The 21,886-nt window shown below is 37.9% G+C and overlaps 1 protein-coding gene across 1 annotated transcript in view; it reads right to left on the reverse strand.

Annotated features, from left to right (window-relative positions):
- Positions 1–21,886, reverse strand: part of gpc5a (glypican 5a) — a 93,519-nt gene that overhangs the window by 36,376 nt on the left and 35,257 nt on the right. The window contains exon 7 of the mRNA XM_063882579.1: positions 9,230–9,350. Within this exon, the coding sequence (XP_063738649.1) occupies positions 9,230–9,350 (121 nt within the window). The remainder of the gene's footprint in view (positions 1–9,229; positions 9,351–21,886) is intronic.

A 21,886-nucleotide genomic window follows, 5' to 3' on the forward strand; every position in this document is an offset into this window, starting at 1 on the left:
ATATAATACTGACCCACCATTCTGGCCCAATAGTGATCAGGGTGACAATAGGTCCACCCATCTTCCCAATAGACTCCATGTTAAAGTTGTCCGGATCTTTCTTCAGACCAGAAAGAAGTAAAACAAACTGCTGTCATTTCCAGATTTTACAACCAAAACACAAAAAGGCACACTGATTTGTTTAATCAGAGCTCCCTGATGCTCCCGGTCAGGTCATTTTTTTGATAGGACCCATAGTTTTTTAACTTGAAGCAAAATTGTCAGAGGTAAACCCAATGCATTCTGAATGAGCCGCCCTCTGCTACTGCAGGTGACCAGGGTAACCAAGTTACTAGGCAGATTGATGCAGACACAGCTGAGTGACATCATCCAATCAGAGAAGACACACCCACAGAAAAACTGAAACACACACGCAAACACTGGATGACTCTAGAATATCACTTTATCCAAACAAGAAGCTCAGGATAAGGTTTTTCTCTAGACAACCCCCCCCCCCCCCAACACACATACACAATATCACAACTACCACTACTACTACTACTACTAGTCACCATTCAGCTATTCCAATATTCAGCTTTTTCTGCATTGTCACCAAAGTTCAGCAACTGATTTGCGCAGTTTACAGCATTCACACGCATTTTCAGCAGGAAATTCATTTTCTAGTTAGGATTGCACTTGTAAGACAATACGTTACCCAAGCTTTAAGATTAACATGTTTATACTTTACAAAGGCACAACTTGAATTAATTTATTCCAAGATAATATAATGCAGAGAAGATAACTGATTCCTACTAATCTGAAACTCTGATCATCTGAGACATTTTCTTATTTACCAATTTAAGTTTATCATCTGCTCATAGAAACTGGTTTGTAACAAATAAGCTTTGGTAGAATAGGGTGCAAAATTAAGGGACAATGCAAAGTATATTCTGTATGTCTCTTATCCAAAGCCTAATAAAGGAAGCTGTAGTATTGTTTTAATATTTTCACGATATATGTTGATCATGAAAATTGTTGTAGCCCACGGTCTCATCTTTTGACATTGTAAGAAGAATATTATCAATAAGAGAATACAACTCAAATGAGAATCAGCAACAAGAAAAAAAAAATTGCAAAAAAAGGAGATGAAAGCGATAATGAAACATCACCTTCATGAATCAGGATTTGTTTTACACATCCATAACACACAGGTGTCTCAACGTGCTTTTAGTTTATGAGGTCACACACAGATTAAATGATTTTAATGAAATAGTCATATTTTATTAATCAGCCCAATTTGTTCTGAAGCTGAGGGAGCATTGGTCGTGTTTGACCAGGTCTGTCAAACCGCCAGCTCCTTTATTCTCTTACTGATCAGGGCCAGAGGAGTAACAGCTCTGTGTTTGATTTTATTGAACAGCTGTACTGCTCTTTCTGACGCATCATAAAGCAAGTCTGAATGATCTAACTGTGTTATTAGCCTCTCTTGTGTGATTGACATGGGGCTCGGTCTATTGGTGGCTGTGAGACAGGTGCTCTGATTTTATTCAATTCATCTCCAGATGAGAAGACCTCCCTGGACAGGCTTCTGGCTGTTACTGCAATGTGTGGAGATTCCATGAAAACCAATTACACTCTTCACAAAAAAACTGACCACATGCTAATAAACATTACTGTGCACTCACAATGCATTTTTTGAAAAAAGGGATCCCTTACTAATTGGCAATTCTCTTTTGAAATTGCTGCACCAATTAAGAGGTTACAAAAGAGATAATGATGAGCGACACCTTCTATACAAAATACAAGCTCATGATCAACTAGAATTTAATAGAATTTGATCCTTTATGTATGTAAGGGGAAAGTGAGAATAAAACATATTTTCAGATTCATTTACGAGCTCTTTATTCAGTAACACTTGCATTCATAATTGAACAATTGTTACAATTATTAACCTGAACTAAACCAAGTCTTGTATTGAGAAAGATATGGAGAGACTGCCACCCATAATTAGTTTCATGTAATTGGAGCAATGGAACAAATGGAGGAAAATGAAACTATCCTAAACACCAAACATTTTGAAAACAACATACAAATGCTGCCCTTCATAAATAAATAAAACAACAATTCATAACTGGTATTGGCTTAGTGTAGTGATTATTTTAACCTTGTTTCTAAATACTGTTTGCTGTTGACAACAGAGAAGATAGACCAGAGATGGATACAGGAGGCCAGGAGGCCAGGAGTTGGAGGGGAGAAGTTAAAAAAAGGGTTGGGGAGCACACAATAAATGCCCCTCACTCACACACTGTATATTTTACTAAGACATACAGCAACTAAATCATGTCCTGGTATATTTGCATGCAAACTCTGATACTCACCCTTAAAGTACGTCCTGTGTCCACCTGAGATATTTTATAGATTTCCAATTCACCGCTGCACTGTATAGACATAACAAACTTCTTAATTGCTAACTTAAGAAATCCCAACAAAGATTCAACATGGTCTCTGAAGCTTGGCCTAACTTTCATCAGCACACCATAGAGAGCATTTTCTGATAAGCTTTGGAAGTTTTGACAGCACAGGGCTGAAAACAGCAGCAAAACCCTGTAAAGCAGCATCAGAAATATACTGGCACAGCTCTATGATATCTTCATTACCCACCGTAAAAGGAAAGCCCAAAGCAACATCAAGGACACCAGTCATCCAGCCCACACACTATTTTCACTCCAGCCATCTGGAAAACGCTACCAGGGCATTAAATCACGCACCACCCATTTCAGAGACAGTTCCTTCCCACAGGTAGTCAGAATAATGAATAGTACCTCCACACACACAAATATGCACGCACACCCAGACACTAAAGCTGTGCCTATAATGTGGATGGCTCTATTTTTATTGTTTTTTTCTCAGGTATCTGTTGATTATACTATCCATTGTGTTTTTTTATTTCCTTTCCAAGGTTGAGACTGCCACAGTGCAACTATTTTCTTTATTTATTCTTGCAGGGGATCTTAATATTGGCATCTGCCTATGGAATAAACAAACTGAAGTAAAGTAAAAGTACTGAGTATTAAATGATGTGTATTTTGGTTTGTACATGTCTTTGTTTAAGATCTATATAGACAAATTAAACATAATAAACTCTGCCATTTTTCATAATTCCAAACAAATATATCATGACGGAAAGAAGGTGGGTCTTATTTTATTGCTTCGTATTGGTTCGTAAATCAGCTGTGTCTACAGTAATTAAACAAGGTGATGGACATGTTACTCTGAATTGTATGCAACGGTATTATCACCATATTTACCCTAACAAGACAACTATTCTACACCACAGACAAAAGGCAGGTCTACTCAAAAACATGCCAAGTGTCTCAAAGTGTCAGATTAACTGTCTGTTACTATCAACAGTTAACTACACAAATCTGATTACATAGAGAGTACATATCCTAAATATGAATAAAGATGTATGTGGATTTTCAAAGTTAATATGGATTCCCTTTGAACACTTTACTGTCTGTATATAAAGGAGGGAGGGGGGGGGCTCAAAATGCCAGTCAGAGGAGAAAAGAGTCAGGATGTACAGTAAGTCATGTTTTGGGATAAACAATGTCATTCTCCTTCTCGCTCCCTGCAGCAGCTGCACTGATGAGTATTTAATCCAGATCAGCAGCGTGGCAGGTCAGTGAGTCAGAGCCTGACAGAGAAACTACATTATATTGTGAATTTAAGAATACTGCTAAACTCAAATCAACTCTCAAAAAACAATGCATTCATGTAAAGCCCATAATTTATTCCTATTTGCAACCTTTTTTAAAGACATCAATGAGCTCCGATTTTGCACCTGGTCACATGTTTCTTCATTGAAAAGAATTCAAATGATGAATTAATCTAAAGTCATTTGCTATTATTGTAGAACTTAAATGCTGCGACTCATGGCTAATTACACAGAGGATTGTTGTGCTGTTGCTCAAACTGGATTTTAATCTCTGATAAGCAATGCAAAAATGTAAAATAAAGATGTTATCTACAGGTATGCAGCTTAGCTGGATTTGTACAATATTTTAATATTTTATTTTCTGTGCTTATTGATATAATGAGTCGCACCATGAGTTTGGGCTAAAAAACGAATTATTATGCTGCAGGTTTGGGGATCTGTCTCCAATTAAGACCAAGCACTGACATCTGATTGAACAGATTCCTGCTGGATACACTGATTTTGTAAATCATGCTTAGTGGGCATGGTGTCTTGAAAATTAAATATTTAGGATGATGGTTATATTGAAGAAATGTTACTTTTCATGTTAACTGGACTTTTTAAAGTCAAATGTTATGATGTGGTATGACCATTTAGGAGCAAAACAAATCAAATGTGAATATTTTCAGTGTTAATCCTTTGGACTAAGAGGAGAGTGGGCATGAATAATTCAAAAGCAAAACTGCTGGTCAACCACCACATCAATGACTGGTAAATAATTCATCCTGCAGACGGGGTGAGGAGCTGCTTGCTCCTGATTTTGATTGAGAGACACAGAGACAGGGCCTACTTATAGATTCTTGATGGGTTTTACCACATCAAGAAGAGAGGACAGGCAAGGAGGAGAGCGGTCAACAAATAATTCATAAGAAAGAGCTGCTGATGAGCAAGATGATGAAATCTAGAGTGTGTACACTCAGATTGCATGATGAATTTGTCAATAGCAGCACCGCTGTTTTGTGTTTTCTTTAGACTTTGCTGTGGAATAGTAATGATACATTTCCATTTGGTCCTCGGGAAACTGGGAGCAGTTTCTGCTCTTCAGTTAGTCAAGGTCGGGGCAAATAAATGAAACTAGTAAAAAACATCTCTGATATGTAGATGAAAAACATGAAAACAAACATTCGCATGGACACATCATTCTTATCCTTATCAAAATGCCCAACAGGGTAGCCGTCAGACGTAATACAATTTCACCTTCTGCCTTCCCCAACACAACACCTCAGCATACACTTTCTCTCCAGACATTGAAACAGGCAACATGATTTTCATGCACACATTCTTTAAGGTAAGTTTCATCATATTAATGAGGTGCACCTATACCATAGTGATTTATAGAAGTAATTTAATGTGTGGTGTACGCAGCTGTGCACAAGGTCACTCATGTGCACAATTGAATGAGTGTGTGCACTGGTATATGTAATTGATATGTTTTCCGGTCATAACACACACACACACACACACACACACACACACACACACACACACACACACACACACACACACACACACACACACACACACACACACACACACACACACACACACACACACACACACACACACACACACACACACACACACACACACACACACACACACACACACACACACACACACACACACACACACTACTACCTCCCCTTAACATCCAGTATTCATCTTTTTCACATGAATGCAATCATTTAAATTTCAGATAATCACCATTCAACAAACGATGCATTGTACAACTGAACATGACCCACATGTCCTCCAAAAGTCCAGTTTCAATCTCAAACAGCCAAATAGCCAGTGAATCACATGATTACTATTTCCTGTCGTGTGCTCTGTTCAACTTGCCTCACGAGATGTCTGAACCTTAAACACGGCAATAAATGCAAGAAATGGGTGTTAAATGACAATTCAGGTCACAATTCGACACTTCACCGGCTAATGAGATGCCAATCAGAACTATTTGCAAATCAAGTCCCAATGAGATGATAATGCTAAGTAGATTCAAGGACTGTGAACACTCAAGCTGTTGAATGATAATACCAGATGTAAAAAAATTAAGATTTTGAATCAGCTAACCTTCTTCTATGTCGACTTCTAGTCTGAAAATATACAATTTGAAAATGTTTCCAGACTCTAAATGGACAGTTTACTTCACATGCACCATAGATCTTAGACCTTAGATGACATGGTGATTAATTATAAAGGCATGCTTCAGAAAGCCTATGCACTGCAGAATTAGTGTGATACTTACGACAGCAGGGTTTCTTTGTATAAGGCACTCTAAACGCCTGATTAGGTGTTTTTGTTAGAATAAAAATAGGTCGCCCGTCATTGCCTTCTAAAACCTACCAAATGACTTTGATATTTTTGGGGGAAAATAAAACTTTGATGTAAAAGAAATATCATGGTCACAGTAAACAACAAACAAAGGTACTAATGAGACACTGAAATACCATTCCCAGGAGTCCAGTTTGAGTACCAGATTATTTATTTAAGGATTATCACCAAAGACTGCACCACAGTTTGTCTTAGTCACAGACAGGATTTTAAAGCTCTGGAAAACAATCTCGGTGGAAACTTTTTCAGTTTTTGCATGTGTATGAATGTATTTGATTTGACAAAACAGTGCATTTGTCATGGATTTTGTCAACATGAATTATCATTATATTTGTAACAGATCCATGGTTACCCAAGGATGAACACGCTAAATTAATCGGACGAACATGGATACTGCAGCAGGCACACAGACGGACCCTAGTGATAATATTAGATGAAGAGTCTGTTTATTTGAAAAGTTACGAGATGCTCTAGCCATTCCTTTTTCTACCCAGCTTGATCTGATCTGTGTAACGCCCTGCAGCTTAGTCTAAAAATATAGTAAGCATGTAATATTAGCGGAACAGAGCAGAGAGTGACTTCTAGGACGCTTCTGCAGCTCTTTATGCGCATTTGGTGGAATCACAAATGTTGGCTAGAAAAGGTCACAATGCCAGCCTGTGGCGTGGTAGGAACTTGGCGCAGATAAGCCCGGTCAAATGAAGGCCTGTGTCTATTTATTTCCCTCCTCCACCAGATATTATCAATCTCATCTCGGCTTATATGTTGTGAATTTTACCAAATACCCCAAAAAATCCATAATGACTGGTCAAAACCCCCCCATAGTTTTACAGATGCACTGTGGTCATTAGGGGCTGTGGTAAACAAATCATCAAGCCGCAGTAACGGTGGATCACTGTGGGTTGAATCAGGGATCACGGCAGTTTTTCTTCCATTTCTTGCATCTGGTGTGAATTTTGGCTGACCATTTTAACAGCAGTAAAACCAATCACACAAATTATACCTTTGCTACTGAAAAGACAGACGGATGGAAAACATCGTATCTGAGTGAGGTCAGGACAAATTCTAAAGTGCTTTTGGATACTGTCTGATTTTAATTCGCAAGAGTGATTGTGAGAAAATTATTTTGCAAAAATGAATGCTTTATGTAACTGACATGAGGCTTACAAGGAGCTTAACAATCACTTCCCTTTGGAAATCATTTTGAACTTGTGATGGAATTAAATTTTGCTTCAGTGTTGCTCCAATTTTTCGATATTCTTATCTTGGTTACCTTGAAACCCAGACATTGAAAGAGCTTTCATCATGGAACAACTCAGTGAATGACTAGAGTACATACAAAACAGACAAGGTTCACTATCTATTCTGCTGAACAGGCACAGTATATTTTGTTTTGTTTTGTCCACATGTGCTGGGGGCAGTGCTAGCGCCAGTCATGAGGATTTGCCGAACAGCTCTTTTGAAAAAGGGCAAATGTTGAACTTGAAAGAGATTTTCAATAAAAAACAAAACATTTTTGAGAGCTTTCTTCTTTTCAAAAAACTTTTCTTTGAACACAAATGAATAAACCATCACACCTTATCACCTCTGGACATGATTTTAAATTGAACAGGTCAACATACAAAGTGAATGAAAAATAATAGAAAAATATTTTGATCTGGTTGAACCCCTAAGAAACATTATGCTGGTTGTTTGGAAATGTCGGTGATTTTATAAAGCTGACGTGAAAAGGTATGATGTTAATAATGTCCTCATACTCATGCTTAAATGTGTTTTGACTAGCTGAAATACTGTTAAGAGTCTAATAGGAACATATTAGCTTAGAAGATAGCTCTTGATAGTTTGTGAACTATTTTACAATTCATCAAATTTACCCAGGTCTTAGTAAGAGTGATCCTCCATCATAACCACCATCTCATGTTGGAATAATATGTGTCCAATTTATAGTATTTTATATTGACAGTACATAGTCCAATTTATCCTGAAAGGAACATGAATGTGTGACCCACATTACCATTTAGGAGCGATGACCTCCCAATAGCAATCCATCTAATTGTTAGTGTCTCACTAGAGAAAATGTTAGAGGATCACCAAAGTTATAAGGACATCTGGGAACGTATGACGTCCCTCATTTAAGTTCTTCACACTCACCGGAGATGTTCCTCTCAGATGAAAACTGATAATGAGTAACATATTAGGTGTTGAGCCCAAGTGTCACTTTTTGTTGCTGCTTCCAAAGGTTTTAACAATAGTTGTTTAAGAAGGCAGAGCAGGCGTTAGGAGAATTTCTGATTTAGCTAAAAATAGAATCTAGATGTAGATGGCACAAAAACACAAATGGAGGGATAGACACACAATGAATGTCAACAAGGCAGATCAGGCGCTCTGAAATGGTTATGATATAGATTTATGTGTTCTGACATCCCACAGATGGTGTGAATTAGTCAGGGAGGGGGTGCCAGCACGAGGTCAAAAGAGATGACCTGGCCTTCAGCCCGCCACTGGGGAAACTAAAGCAACAGACATGTAAGGCTGCTGCTGCTGCTGCAGTGCAACAACCCAGGGGCTGCTGCAGTGGCTGTTATTGAAGCTACAGAAGAGAAAGTGCTCCAGTAAACTGCCCTAATCTCATCACCCTGAGAGATAAACAGAACCAAGAGGAGCCACAGCAGAACAAACATGCAGAAAAGCAGGCTGGGTGATAGAAAAGATATATTGATTTCGACAAAGAGCAGTAAATGTGAAGACACGCAAACTGGAATAAATGGGTTTTTAAATGTGTAATGATGGATTTTCTTTTTCATAGCCTGGGGGATGATTTAGCATTTGAGGATAGTTTTCTATCAGCCGGTACTTACTGGTAATATAAAGATGATAAAATAAGATAAGATTATCCAGAGGTAAAGAGTGAAGGGCTTCGGAGTAGTGACGGATATTTTCTTTTCAAGTAGCTGTTTAAGAGCATCTTAAAGAACAAGCCAAAGTTTAATGACAGTTACTTAATGTTCCATAAACTAATGAAGATGCACAGAGATTAGCAGATTGCCTAAGAAAACAGTAAAAATTGAGAATGATGGACGCTGTTTATACGTACATTTAAAGTGGTTTAGGAGAAAATAAGAAAGTGTACTATGTGCATATAGTAAATCTGTAGAGGCTCACCTGGTTGATGTGTTTGAGTTTGTCGATGATCTGATTTATGACAGGGTCTGCTACCTTCACTTTGACCTCAGGGTTTGCACTCTGAGCCTTGATCCCATTGCCGACCACACGGAGGGTGTAGCTGTGAAAAAGTACAAAAAGGATCCGTTAGTATTTTCATATGCATAAGGCATGTTGAAGCATACAACGTGTTGTATCTGTAACAACAGGTGCACATTTTCTTTATTTTTAAAACCGTACATGCAGTTTAATGATCATATTTCTCTACTGTTACTTAACTTATTTCAAAACAATAGTGTTGCTTGTAGTGGAGTAAATACACAAATAATGAACAGGCATTTCTTCCACCAGTGAACAATGCACGTGGGATGTGTTAGAAAAAATACACACTGAATAAAATCTATTACCGAACCTCTTCATGGAGCAAAAGGTAAAGATGATCAATAGCCTGAACTAACACCTAAGGGGATGGCATAATTCATTGGCAGGCAATACCCTAAAGGTAAACGTGGGATTTGTGACGTGGGAGAATCATGATTCACTTGCAAATGTGAGCAGACGGGAGTCTATGCTGCAGGGCTGCAAGGCTTCGTATGTATCTACATTTGATGCTCTTTCATCAGCACAGAACACTCATCTATTCATTTATGATTTGTGCCTTAACATTTCAATATGTGCCATTATTCCTTGTTGCCAAGCCAGTTATTGTTGTTATAGCTTGGTAATAGGCTTCAGATCACCTCAAGGACTCCTCACTCTTTAGTGTGAACACAGTCTGTCAGCTGTAATGCCATTGACCGTGGCTGGCGGTGACTGAGCACAATCCCTTCACATCTCAATTTGCAGCATATCATTTAATCAAACTAGTAGATCAAGGTAAAGTCAGTCATTGCTCAATGACCTGCTGAGGAGCTGATTTTTCTTTGAATTTAAAGATCTGAATCTGGAATTAACAAAAAATCAAAAAGACAATCTGTGTTTTTGTAGCAGCTAACACAAATTGGTGTGTGGTTTTCAAGCAATACAAGGTCAGAAAGGGGGAAAAAAGTATGAATAAATAAAGTGCAGGAAGTCTGGCTGTCTAATTTGTTTAAAAGAAAAGGTAGGCGGTAGATTTCAAATTTAGTCAGTGTGTCTTGGTCCTTGAGATGTCATTTTGTTGTTAATTTCCTTCAAATCTGAACTCCTTTTTGGAAAAATATAGCTGCCATTCAGTGTCCTGTCTTTTATCACCAAAATTGTCTTTGTTCTCTCTTTTGTGTGGCCTGCCTTCCCTTCGGCTGGTGTCTTGCAACTACCAGCTGCGTCAAATGAAATATTTAGGTGAACATCTAAAATCTGTCTACAAATACAATGCTTTGGTGCAGATCGCCAAAGTTGAATTCATAACAATTTGGCAGAAATATACAAAGTACTTAGTAACAGAGTTTATTTTAATACATTGTTCAAGTTGTTGGCTATTTAATGCTCAAATTCCGTCCATCATATTTGATTCATCGTGTCATTTAATGTCCTTTAAACTACATTTTGACACTAGCTCTATACATTTATTTCATCTGCATCAGAGGTGCCACAATAGGACAAAAATGTGGCAAAAGTAGACCATCGGCATGTAGTGCTCAAAACAGAAATAACACTAACCAATCAATCCTTAATCATAATAGCTCATCAGCAAACATCTTCAGCACATGAAATAAATTAATTTTTCTGCATTTTAGTTTCTCCTTTTTTTGTTACTGTGCAGGAACAATGTGGGTCTTTGATGTTTGCTTCTCAACACATATTTCTGAGAAGCCTGGATTAAAGGACGCAAACCATTTTAAAATGATTTGACAGAAATATGATGCAGCGCTCTGAGACTCTTTGATTTATATTGAACCTAATCTAACTAAAGTGGAAGTATATTTGTATGTATGTAGCTCATGAATGCATGTCTGCGCTTCTAATAAAGTAAAGCGTGACTCTGTATATGAAGTATAGTAAACATGTCCCAGCCTTTGATAAAAACATGCTGGTGACTAAAAACAATCTCCGACACAATTTTTGAGAGATAATAATACTACATTTTGGTTGAAGTACTGTACATATAAAAGTGGATTCAGGAAACTAGAGACATCTTGTGGGTTGACCATCTGCAAGTTGGGTTTTAGAGAAACCAGGCTACTGCAGTGCATGTCAACAAGTTCTGCCCTAACACGATTCCTCTGAATAATTTGGCTTCTTGTGCACATCGACCAAAATCTAAGTGTGAAAGTGAAGGCCCTGTTTGCTGGCTGCAGCAGGCGCCTGCGGCTTGAGGCTGATGTTTTGGGACTAAATTGCACCTGAACCGTGTGCACAGGAGCTATGATCCTGCTGCCTGCAGCTCTGTTTAATCCCAGGACACACCTGCTGAGATGGAGCTTATATTTGTAAGAGCTGGAATAAAGAGAGTCCATGTTAGGTCTGGCACCTCTATAAATTGTTAACGGTAAACCTGTTAAAAAATACAGTTAAGAAGTCTGCGGTAAAGGTAGATTACTTTGCCCACACGCAGTTGTAGCTTTTGATAATATCATACAGTATGTTGTGTGCAGTTATCTGGAGACACCATCCTATGTAACACATACTGCAAAATCCACCTCTCGTTGACCTTTCCTGCAGTCTCTCTCTTTTCTTTTTTTTTTTCTGCACAGTGTGATTAATAGCAGATTGAAGAGATTACATCAGAGCCATCTGTGCCCAGTTCTACACAATGAAAATGTGAACGGCCATACATCTGCATTTCAAAAAGTGTGTCGTTACCTAAAGCTGTTTTATGTTTCAAACACCACAGACATGTATGAATTTGGTAAAGGTTGAAGAACGTATAAAATCTAACTTGAATCCATGCACTCACGTTCGTACATACAGGCCACATCTCTCACATTCAGAGAGCAATCTATTTCATTATGCCACTGGGATCCATAACCTGAAGCACCTATAGTATCTTGTAACATGCTGAAGGGCTGGCAATGCAACACAGAGACTCTCTGGGAGTTGCAATCGCAGAAAATAAAGGTTGGATTCTTGAAAGGTGTCATAGATTAAAAAAAAAACATTGATCATAGTCATCACATATTCTATAGGGTGAGTAAAAAGCACACAGTAGCATCAAGCAGAGGCTACAAAAGGATATCAAACAGCTGAGCGATTGCATGTGTCTCTGTGGACGAGCAACAGGATCCCATAATCCATATCTTTCGCCCCCAGAGGGATTCTTGGTTTGCATCTCATCTCTGCTCATACTGCTGTTCAGCTCGAGATTGAAATTTTCAATCTTTTTATTCTTGGTTTTTATCCCTATCTCATCCAAATATATTTGTCTCTAAGTACAAAACCTCCACTTCGGGAGCAAAGATATTTGAGGGCTATTTTTGCCTTATTCTTTGACGGAAGGATAGAGTAGGATTGGTACGTCAAAGTCATTTACTATGATCATGGCTCAGAAGGAGCACAGCTTTTCCTGAATCTGAACAAGAATAAAACACAGATACACGCTTCTGTGACATATGCTTTCATTTTCCAATATTTGTGGCTTAGGTTCAATCATCTTATCTAGATCCCACAAAATGCACTGCAAAAAAATCATGTTGTTGACTTCATTTTCAGCTAAAGAGTTACTAAGTAATAGGTTTTACTCTCTCTTTTTCTCAGGTTTTCTCTTGCACTTTACATTTGCTATGCACCGTGTTAAATTGTATATAGTATTAGATACTTGTAATAATATCTGTATCATGCAAAAGTAGATATGGTTAATTAATTATTTTTTTTACACATCCAGCAATTGCAGAGGAACATTAGCAATTATTTAAGTCTTGTTGGCAATAAATTTAAGCCCAGTATTAACTGTAGTTGAACGCTGTTTTTGGCTACACCATGTTGAGCAGGTAATGATCAGTGGATTTTGTTACTGGAAACAGCTGACCATTTGGCCTGAAATGACCGTAAGAGAGCTGTGAGAGTGAACCAAAATGTTACAGTTGTGGACTGAAGTGCTAAACAAATGACCTGAAAATATCTGCAGATTTAGGAGTTAATTATGTTGGTTAACGCCATTTCTATTCACAAATATACTTAATCTAAAGGCAACTCTTCCAAACTAAGAGGCTGTGTTCAATCAGCTTGTTGTGATTTTTGTAAGCAATTTACAGATGGTAGCTGAATGTTCACATCATTTCACTTGCAGGTCACAGACTGCTCTCACTGTTTCAGATATATTAGTATGCTTCTGTTGCCTTTGAGGTATCAATCATGAGCTGTGGCTGAGCATGCCTATTAATTATTTGCAGTCACACCATCTGTCTTTTACTTGCAAGTTGTATGTATGAATGTACAAAGCAGTGTGATTTAGTAAAATGCAGTCTTATTTTTTCCTTAATGTACTCTCATCAAAATGTTATGGATAAGGGAGTTCAGTGGCTTGGGAGATAAAGGAGGTAGACCATGCACACTGTTCATGGTTGGCTGAGTGAGAAACAAAGCAGGCCTGCGGTTAGGAGGCTAGAAAGCAATACCTGCCTTCCCGTTGTCACTGAGGAAACACAAGTCTCTCTGGCTCATTGCAGTGCACTTCAAAGCAGTCTGTTCACTCAGAAAGGACAGAATATACTTCAGGCAAGACAATGGAACATATGCAGTTTAATGTGTAAAATCAACAAGAGGGCTATGCTTCAAACAAACATCTGTTTGGTACAATAACCCAGAGTTAATATGGTAATAAACATATTGACTCTGCAACACTGTAATTAAATAATACATGATGATTTACATACCTCCTGCTGTAACTAAGTGTATTTTTATTTCACAATAGGTGCTGTGAGTCATGCGTTTGTTAGAGGAAAACAAATTCATGAATGACAGAAATTGACTGACAAAACCTTTGCAGAAAGGCTCAAATAAAAAGGTATTTTTGAAAAGGATTATTTTAATTATGATTACAAGGCTGCCAGTATGTGTATCTAGAACTGTGTACCTTTACAGAGAGCTGTGACAAAGACGATAATACAGCAGCAGTCAACAGTGCCTCTGGCAAAGATTTAGCTCCAAACGTCACTACTGCCATGTTTGTTCCAATTACTAGGAAGCCATGAGCCTTGAAGTTGTATTGACTTGTGCCAGGAGGACACTACGGAATAAGCCAGACAGAGCTGTTTGAGCAAGGTGGCAGCTGTAATTAATATGGTCTAGTAGTTGGTCGGTGGATAATGGGCATTTTGTTCCAGGAACCTGTACTTACACTGTTGTACTGAGATGTTGGGACAAGCTCTTTGAGAAGACGGATTAGTTATAGATTCATAAACACAAAGCTCAGCAGGACGGAGACAAATAAAAGACAGAATATGTCAAAAAAAACATATTTAGGAACTCATGGAGGAAACGTCAAGTTGATTGCATAGAAGGGTATTAAACCACAAAGCATGGTCATCCAGAGATGCCTATCTACATTGTCCTGATAGTAGAGAAAATAATACATGTTTATGTTAAATATGTTTATATTTATATTTTTATACATGTACGGGTATTTCTTGTAGTTTTTAGCCAACAAAATGAATTGGTATCTTTATTTTACCACATTCAACACAACGTGTTTTTGGCATTTTTAAAGGCAGTTTGGCCCAGAGGACCTTTTTTATCAATTTGCTTTTTAATAGGAGAATTGTGGTCCCTCAAGACAGAAAATCATTACTCTAAAGTTGTGTTTAATTTAATTGATAGATTCTTGTATTTGTGCTTTTGACAAGCCTTTTTTCAGGGTTTTTAAATTACGTTTTAAGTAACATAAACATATTATGAAGGAGCGAGAGTCGGACAGTATGTGTCAGATGATCACATAAATCGTTTTGAATTCTGTTTCTGCTATTAATCACACTGTGTAGCTTTTCTGGATACACTTCTTATACTTATACCTTTAGATGTATGTGCCCATTCAGTCTCTTTTATATCAGCCTAGGGTGGCTACCTTGATTGTTATATCATTCATGTTTTTACAACATTCATCGCTTGTGAAAATAACACATGCTCTTTTAATAGCATCCAGTCCAAAGATCCCTGCACCAGAACTACAGGGGTCAAGTCCATACATGAATTAATTGTGTTTAATCGACAGCCTCATTAAAAACACATGTTGGTGCGAGCATGTGGTGATATCAAAGTCAATGACATTTCAAATGGAAAGAGATTAAAAAACGTAGCTAATAGCTAGTCCATTCGTAGTTGAATGAACAGTTTATTGTGTCTTCTTGTTTTCTACACTATAGTTGAAGCCATAACCTTCCTAATGGCGCACAAGGTTCACATGGACGGCGACAACAAAACTATGTTTTACCCATCCTGAGCAAACTGTTTATAAATAACATTTTAAAAGCAGTTACACATTTAGTGCGAGCATATGGCCCTGCACCTCTTCACGCTGGTGCCCAAAATGACACCTACTTCACATTCAAAGGAATACATTATTAGGGTAGTAAAGAGTGTGTTATATTGTACCAAAAATGCCCCTCTGAAGCTAAGAGCTCTGTTAATTTATGAGCTACTGCATCATGCATGCTGTTAATGCCACGTAGATTTTAGGAGCTCTAAAATGGCAAGAGAACTTTTATATCACCTCTTAAATATTTGAGTTTTATGAAAGGTAATAAGGACAGATGTACAAGTTGGCTAAGTAGAGGATACTATGGTTTCATAAAAGCAGATGGTCACCGAAAGAGGGTATTTCCAAAGGTGTTAATGCCCCATAAGGACAATAATGTGCAGAATTAAACAGATGTGGTAAGAGCAGGGTAGACAATAAAAGACTCATCAGAGCTTTTATGACATTAGCTAGACATGCTCACATTCAAAGCACTGCTCTAGTGTGTTTTTCACTTCACAATGCATACACTCAATGCTGCATCTTTTCCATCCATCTAAAATATTTATTTCACTGCAGAATACAAACGGATATGATCAGATGTACTGACTTCTTGGTCTCAATCCAGTGCAGATTATCAAAATCATCACTCTGATGAAAAGCATTTCCACTCTGGCATGAAACTTAAGAGGCTTAGTTGTCTTTGCCATCGTCATCCACTGACCGTGCTTGTTCAAATTTCAACACCTGCTTTATGGAGACGCAGAGACAAAAACATTGAGCGGATAATTATGGATTTATGAAGCACCTGTAAACAGGCATAAACAAATCAACCAGCCTAGGGTAACACTGTTATTACCAGGATATAAAATATTACAGATAGGATGTCAGGTTTAAAGTAAGCAGTGAACAAAAATAATAACAAAAATAAAATAAAGTTCAGCACTGATCGAGTCATTTCATAACAAGGTTTCTATCCAGCCGTGCAGTTAAATCAAAATATGTATGAATATATTGTATTAATGCTTGAAGAAGCATGCTGCCCCACCCTTGTGTTGTATATTTCAGAAGGATATCAACATGTAATTTGCAGTGATATGCTCAGCAGTGCAGCAAGTCTCTCTGTGTGTAAATGATCAGTATTTTACTTTCAAAGATTTGAGCAGCAGGAAGCACACAATTTCCATGGCAATATAAAATGCATGTTGACGTGAACTAAAAGATCTGCAGCCTTTTTATCTCACACTGGCAGAGTTTGTGTACATTGGCAGGAAAACCATACCATGACCTGGTTTTTATTTTTAGTTTGTTTTAGTCTTTTATATTCATCTTATAGTGTAGCTGTGTGCTGGGGGCAGAGGTAGAAGAAGTATTTATATAATTGACTAAAGTAAAGTGTGGAACTATTTGCTATGAAAAGTAATTTTTTAAAGATTAACATTTATTTTGTATAACAAAAATAGAAAGGAAAGGGAGAAAGAGAGAATAACAATAGATGTAAAATAAAAGTAAAGCATCGGAGTAAACCATTTTTTACTTCATATTATCAATAAAGTTCAGTCAAATATAATGTGGGTCTTTTCTTTATTTGAGAACTGTCACTCAAATCTTAAACTCTCCCTGGCTCTTTGCAGCTTTAAAGCAATAGTACTGTTGTTTTCAGACCCATCAGGCAGCTGTTTTCCTTGAAAAGCTCTATAAACCCACCCTATACTGACTGTCCCTCAGGAGTTGGTAGAAACCAAAGGAATGTGAATATTTGACTCACAGCACACAAGTGCACACAAACACTACTCTAGATTAAGGAATAGGGATTTTCTCTGACTGCTGTCAAATCACCTGAATGTGATGATTTATGTTTTTTTAATCTACTAGGCATGTGAAATCCATGTAGTCATACATTTAAAGCTGTAATTTGACGTTTGAGCAACCCTCAAGAAAGCAGGTATAAGAATAGAAGAATAAGGAGAAGGAACCCTTAACCGTCCCTCAGAGGGGAAATTTGCATTCTGCATTTGACCCATTCTAGTTGTAGAAGCAGTGGGCTACCATATGTACGGCATCCGGTGCCTTGCTCAGGGACACCTCTGTAGCACTTCTTTCGGGGACTTGAACCGGTGAACTTCCAGTTCGCAGGCCAAGTCCCTACAAACATCGCTACCACCACAGAGTCTCATTATAAGAAAAACATAACAACATAAAGCCCATCATAAACATTGAAAGTGGCCAATAATTACAGTTCAAGATGAATCACGTGTTTATGTGTCCTGGGAATATTAACGAAATGTTTAATAAACCTGAATTCATTGGAACCTATCCCTTAAGGGCAAATTCGTAACTGATGAGCTGCATGATGAAAAACATCTGCATAAATTGAACATAAAGAAGAATAATGTGTGATGTATCAATTAGACATAGCTCAACATGCTGTGTTTCTAACACTAATTCAAGGTCCAAAACTGACACCAGCAGGACCAGTTAATAGCTGCAAATTGTATCATGTCTCCAGCCTTTTGTCCTCACATATCTGATTATCTTACCACAGCTGGCAGAAGCAAGTAGCCAGATCTGCTGTTTCTCCAGCGGCAGAGACTGAGACTCACTGTGTTGTCACTGCACCTCTGAGAGAGCACTGTGGACCTGCATCAGTAAACAACACATTGGCAAAAGGGACCAAAATACCAACAGTCTAATCACCCCTGTAATTTATATTTGCTCTCTCAGCCCCATTCTTTCCTTCACTCAGCGTAAAAGCGGCTGAATGGGCCGAAAGAAAAAAATAACGGCTGCTAATGGCGAAGAAGATCATAAACCTCCTGCAGGCCCTCGAAAGCTTCAAGGTGAGTGACAGCTGCAAAAACACCGGGCAGGGTGAATTGAGTTTTATTCAGGGCTCCTTCAAATGCACTGGAGGGCGTCCAAGTGGAAAGATGCAGACTAAAGTTTGGGTATGATTCATCAGTGCTGAATGAATTCTAAACATAATACAATATAAAAATGGTTATATGATTCTAACATTTCATATAAGCATTAATGAAATAAGAGTTTTAAAGATAATATTTAAAGTACACAGTTTCAAAACACATTTGAACCAAAGCTGAACATTAAAACAAGGTAAAACAAAACTAAAAACTGATTGAACATGTATAACTGTAGTCCTACACCTCTGTTGCTACTCGCTGTAACACTTTTCTCGATAGATTTAATGATTTAAATTAAATTAAAACAAACATGATAAAATCAAAGAAACTGTTCAAATGAGGCGAGAAGAGCCGACCAATCCAAAACAGGAGGCAGAAAATCTGTCCAAGCCGCATCTAGATGCAGTTTCTGTGTATATTCTGTAATCCAAGTGTAAACAAAGCTTAAAGAATTGTAAACACTTTAAATGAACGACAGATCAACAATAAACAGCGATCAACAACACAAAACAAACCAATGTAATTTTCTGTGTTCAACATGTTGTTTACTTGAGTAACGGTTTTACACTAAAGCCTGTATAACAGAATGTCACCTATTGGTTTTATGGAGGATTTTGTAGCCTAGTTTATAATCACCATCTTTGTTTTTGGCCGTATCTATCTTGCTTACTTAAAACCAGTCACCCAAAAACGGACCAGCAAAGCACAACCAACAACCAGACAAAGTGGCTAAGAGAATGTTACCATTAACTTTCATGAAGTAGAACAACTTTGAAAGATTCAAGTTGTAAGACAGAAACACAGAGATCACTCAAATTACAAGGTAGCCAAAACTACATCCTACTTTAGCGGCTATTTTGCTATATCTCATTATTCAAATGAATACAAATAAAAAAACAACAACTTTAATTAGGCTGTATCAAAGAGCACTTGAAGGTAGAGCTTGCAACCATGAACTCATCTGGAAAATGTCAAGTCCCCAAACAGACTTGAAATATGGAAAGTGGACTGCTACAGTTCACTTCCTGGGCCCTGCTGTGGTGCCCTTGAGCAAGGCACCGGACATCTCCAATCCCCCCTCCCCATTGCTCCCCGGGCGCTGCATGGTAGCTGCCCACTGCTCCTAGTACTAGGATGGGTTAAATGCAGAGGAAGAAATTTACTGTGTGTGCTCTGCTGTGTGCATGTATGTGACAATAAAGAGGGTTTCATCCTCTGATTCTTAGTTTCACATGAACTCTTATCCAAGCAGAATAGTTCATGCAACTGGTGGAGTCGCCCCCTACTGGATTAAGAGATAATGCAAGTTTAAGGCACTTCTGCAGCGGCTCCACCTTTCAGACCCAGAGGTTGATGCTTGTTGTAAACGCAGTATTAAAATTGGCAATTTTTGTTAGTAGCTTACATTCTGATTAAAGCTCACACTGTTCACATATCTGAGTTAGCTTAACGAAAACACAATTGTTCAGTCAGTTTTTTTTATACTTTGATCAAATTGTTTTCTTCATTCTACATTTTTTATACAGCAGCAGAGGTAAATAGGTGGCTCAACAGTTTTACCTAGCACAATAACCCTGATTAAAATCTTCATGATGGTGGGATTTATTGCAGGCCTGTTTGCATTAGATTAGGTAAATGAGTTTAATTGCACCTGTTAATAAATAAACTGGGATGATGTTTTTTTGTCCGGCCACACAAAACACAAAGGAGCTGAGGGAGGAAGAGATAAAATATAGAAGGATTGTTTAACATTTTCTTTCGATGTCATATCACCAATCTTTCTTGAGAGACAGTAAAACTGCTCAGTCTGAGTCAATTTTATAGTTGACTGATCACCAACTGTAGTGTCTCTCCCTTCATCCTCTGATGGGCTTATCTGTGTTTATGTTTCCACACAGTATCTCCCCACACTCGTTGCTGCACGGCCTACCAGAATAATACAACTGCAAAACTGCCCCCCTTACTGCCAAGGCTGAGGCTCTAAAGAGACGAAGAGTGCACTCCCCCCAAGGTCCATCACAATTAAACATATCTCTTAATCTCTCTCTGTGTGATGCTAAATCAGTCAATATGTTTTTCCCTTCAGGTATGGCTCGCTGTTTAAATTGCTTTTGTAATTAAGGAAATATTCAACAAACACCAGCTTTAGGATGCTGTGCTCACAGCTGCGGTGCAGAAGAAAAGGGTTTAAACAAAACATGTAATCATTTGAGAGGGATGGGAAATGATCCACAGTAAACAACAAGTGCAGTTGCATTAAAACAATGTTGATGCATGGCTATTGTAGCTAATTGAGTATCAGAATAACTCAACAAAACATTCAACAAACAGCTTGTGTTGTTTAGGATGATGTGTTTGCACCATTTTACAAATTAAGAATAAAGTAGCATGTCTATTTATTAAAGAGCACAAAGTTGGCCTTATTAGCACAAACTATGATATGCTTCCTTGTTGTCTATAGACTTTAAGGGGTAAAGTAATTTATCTTCCCCCTGTCAGCCTTGTGCAAACAAGTCTATTCTGCACACTCAGTGGAGCTCATCATAATTTATTGGAGGAAGATTGTGCATTATCCTCCAGCATAGTAACATTACATGAGGCACCTAACCATAGCTGTTGTCAAGAGGTTGAACCCATCTACACATTCATAAATACCACCTCATTGTGTGCCAGGGGTTTGATGGGTTAATATATCTGGTGTATTCTTTTAAATAACAAGCCCCAGGGTCGACCGTGAAGTTCGTGATGATCATCTGTCCTGTAAGTGTGCTTTAACAACATGATCTCACCCGTGGGCTCGGTCATTAGGATTCAGTCCCTTCTCAGAGACTAATTTATCCATGCCACAAGGTCTTTTACGACAGTGCAGTGTCAAGTCATTTAAATGTCAAAACAATGCCTTGACTGTTATTTTACTTTAGAGGGCAAAATCATTTGCTTCAGAGCGAACGTTTAATTCCATTTTACAAGCCTGACCATGAGCTTAAATGTAATTAGCATTTCCCCTTGTTTTATATTAACTTTACAGGAGAGAGACACCCATCCAACACTTTTATGCTTCTCAATGACTAAGTGTGGACAAGGTTTGTGATTAAGTATTGTAATTAATCAATCTGTTTCATGGTGTTGTTTACTTCAACGTGCCTCATCTGCTTGTCTAATTAACAGTTTTGCTTTCCTTGATAACCTCCTGTTCAGGCATAAATAACAAGAATGTTTCACCATCAAGTTCATTTTTGTCAAAGCGTACCTTTTTCTTTCCTCACAATCTGTACTAAATATAATCGTCTCAATCTTTTGGCACTCAATTCAGATCAGGAAATATTACATTATTTCAGTAACCAAACACGCACAATGACAAATGTG

The sequence above is a fragment of the Eleginops maclovinus genome, chromosome 4, assembly GCF_036324505.1.
Source record: "Eleginops maclovinus isolate JMC-PN-2008 ecotype Puerto Natales chromosome 4, JC_Emac_rtc_rv5, whole genome shotgun sequence".
NCBI classification, from domain to species: domain Eukaryota; kingdom Metazoa; phylum Chordata; class Actinopteri; order Perciformes; family Eleginopidae; genus Eleginops; species Eleginops maclovinus.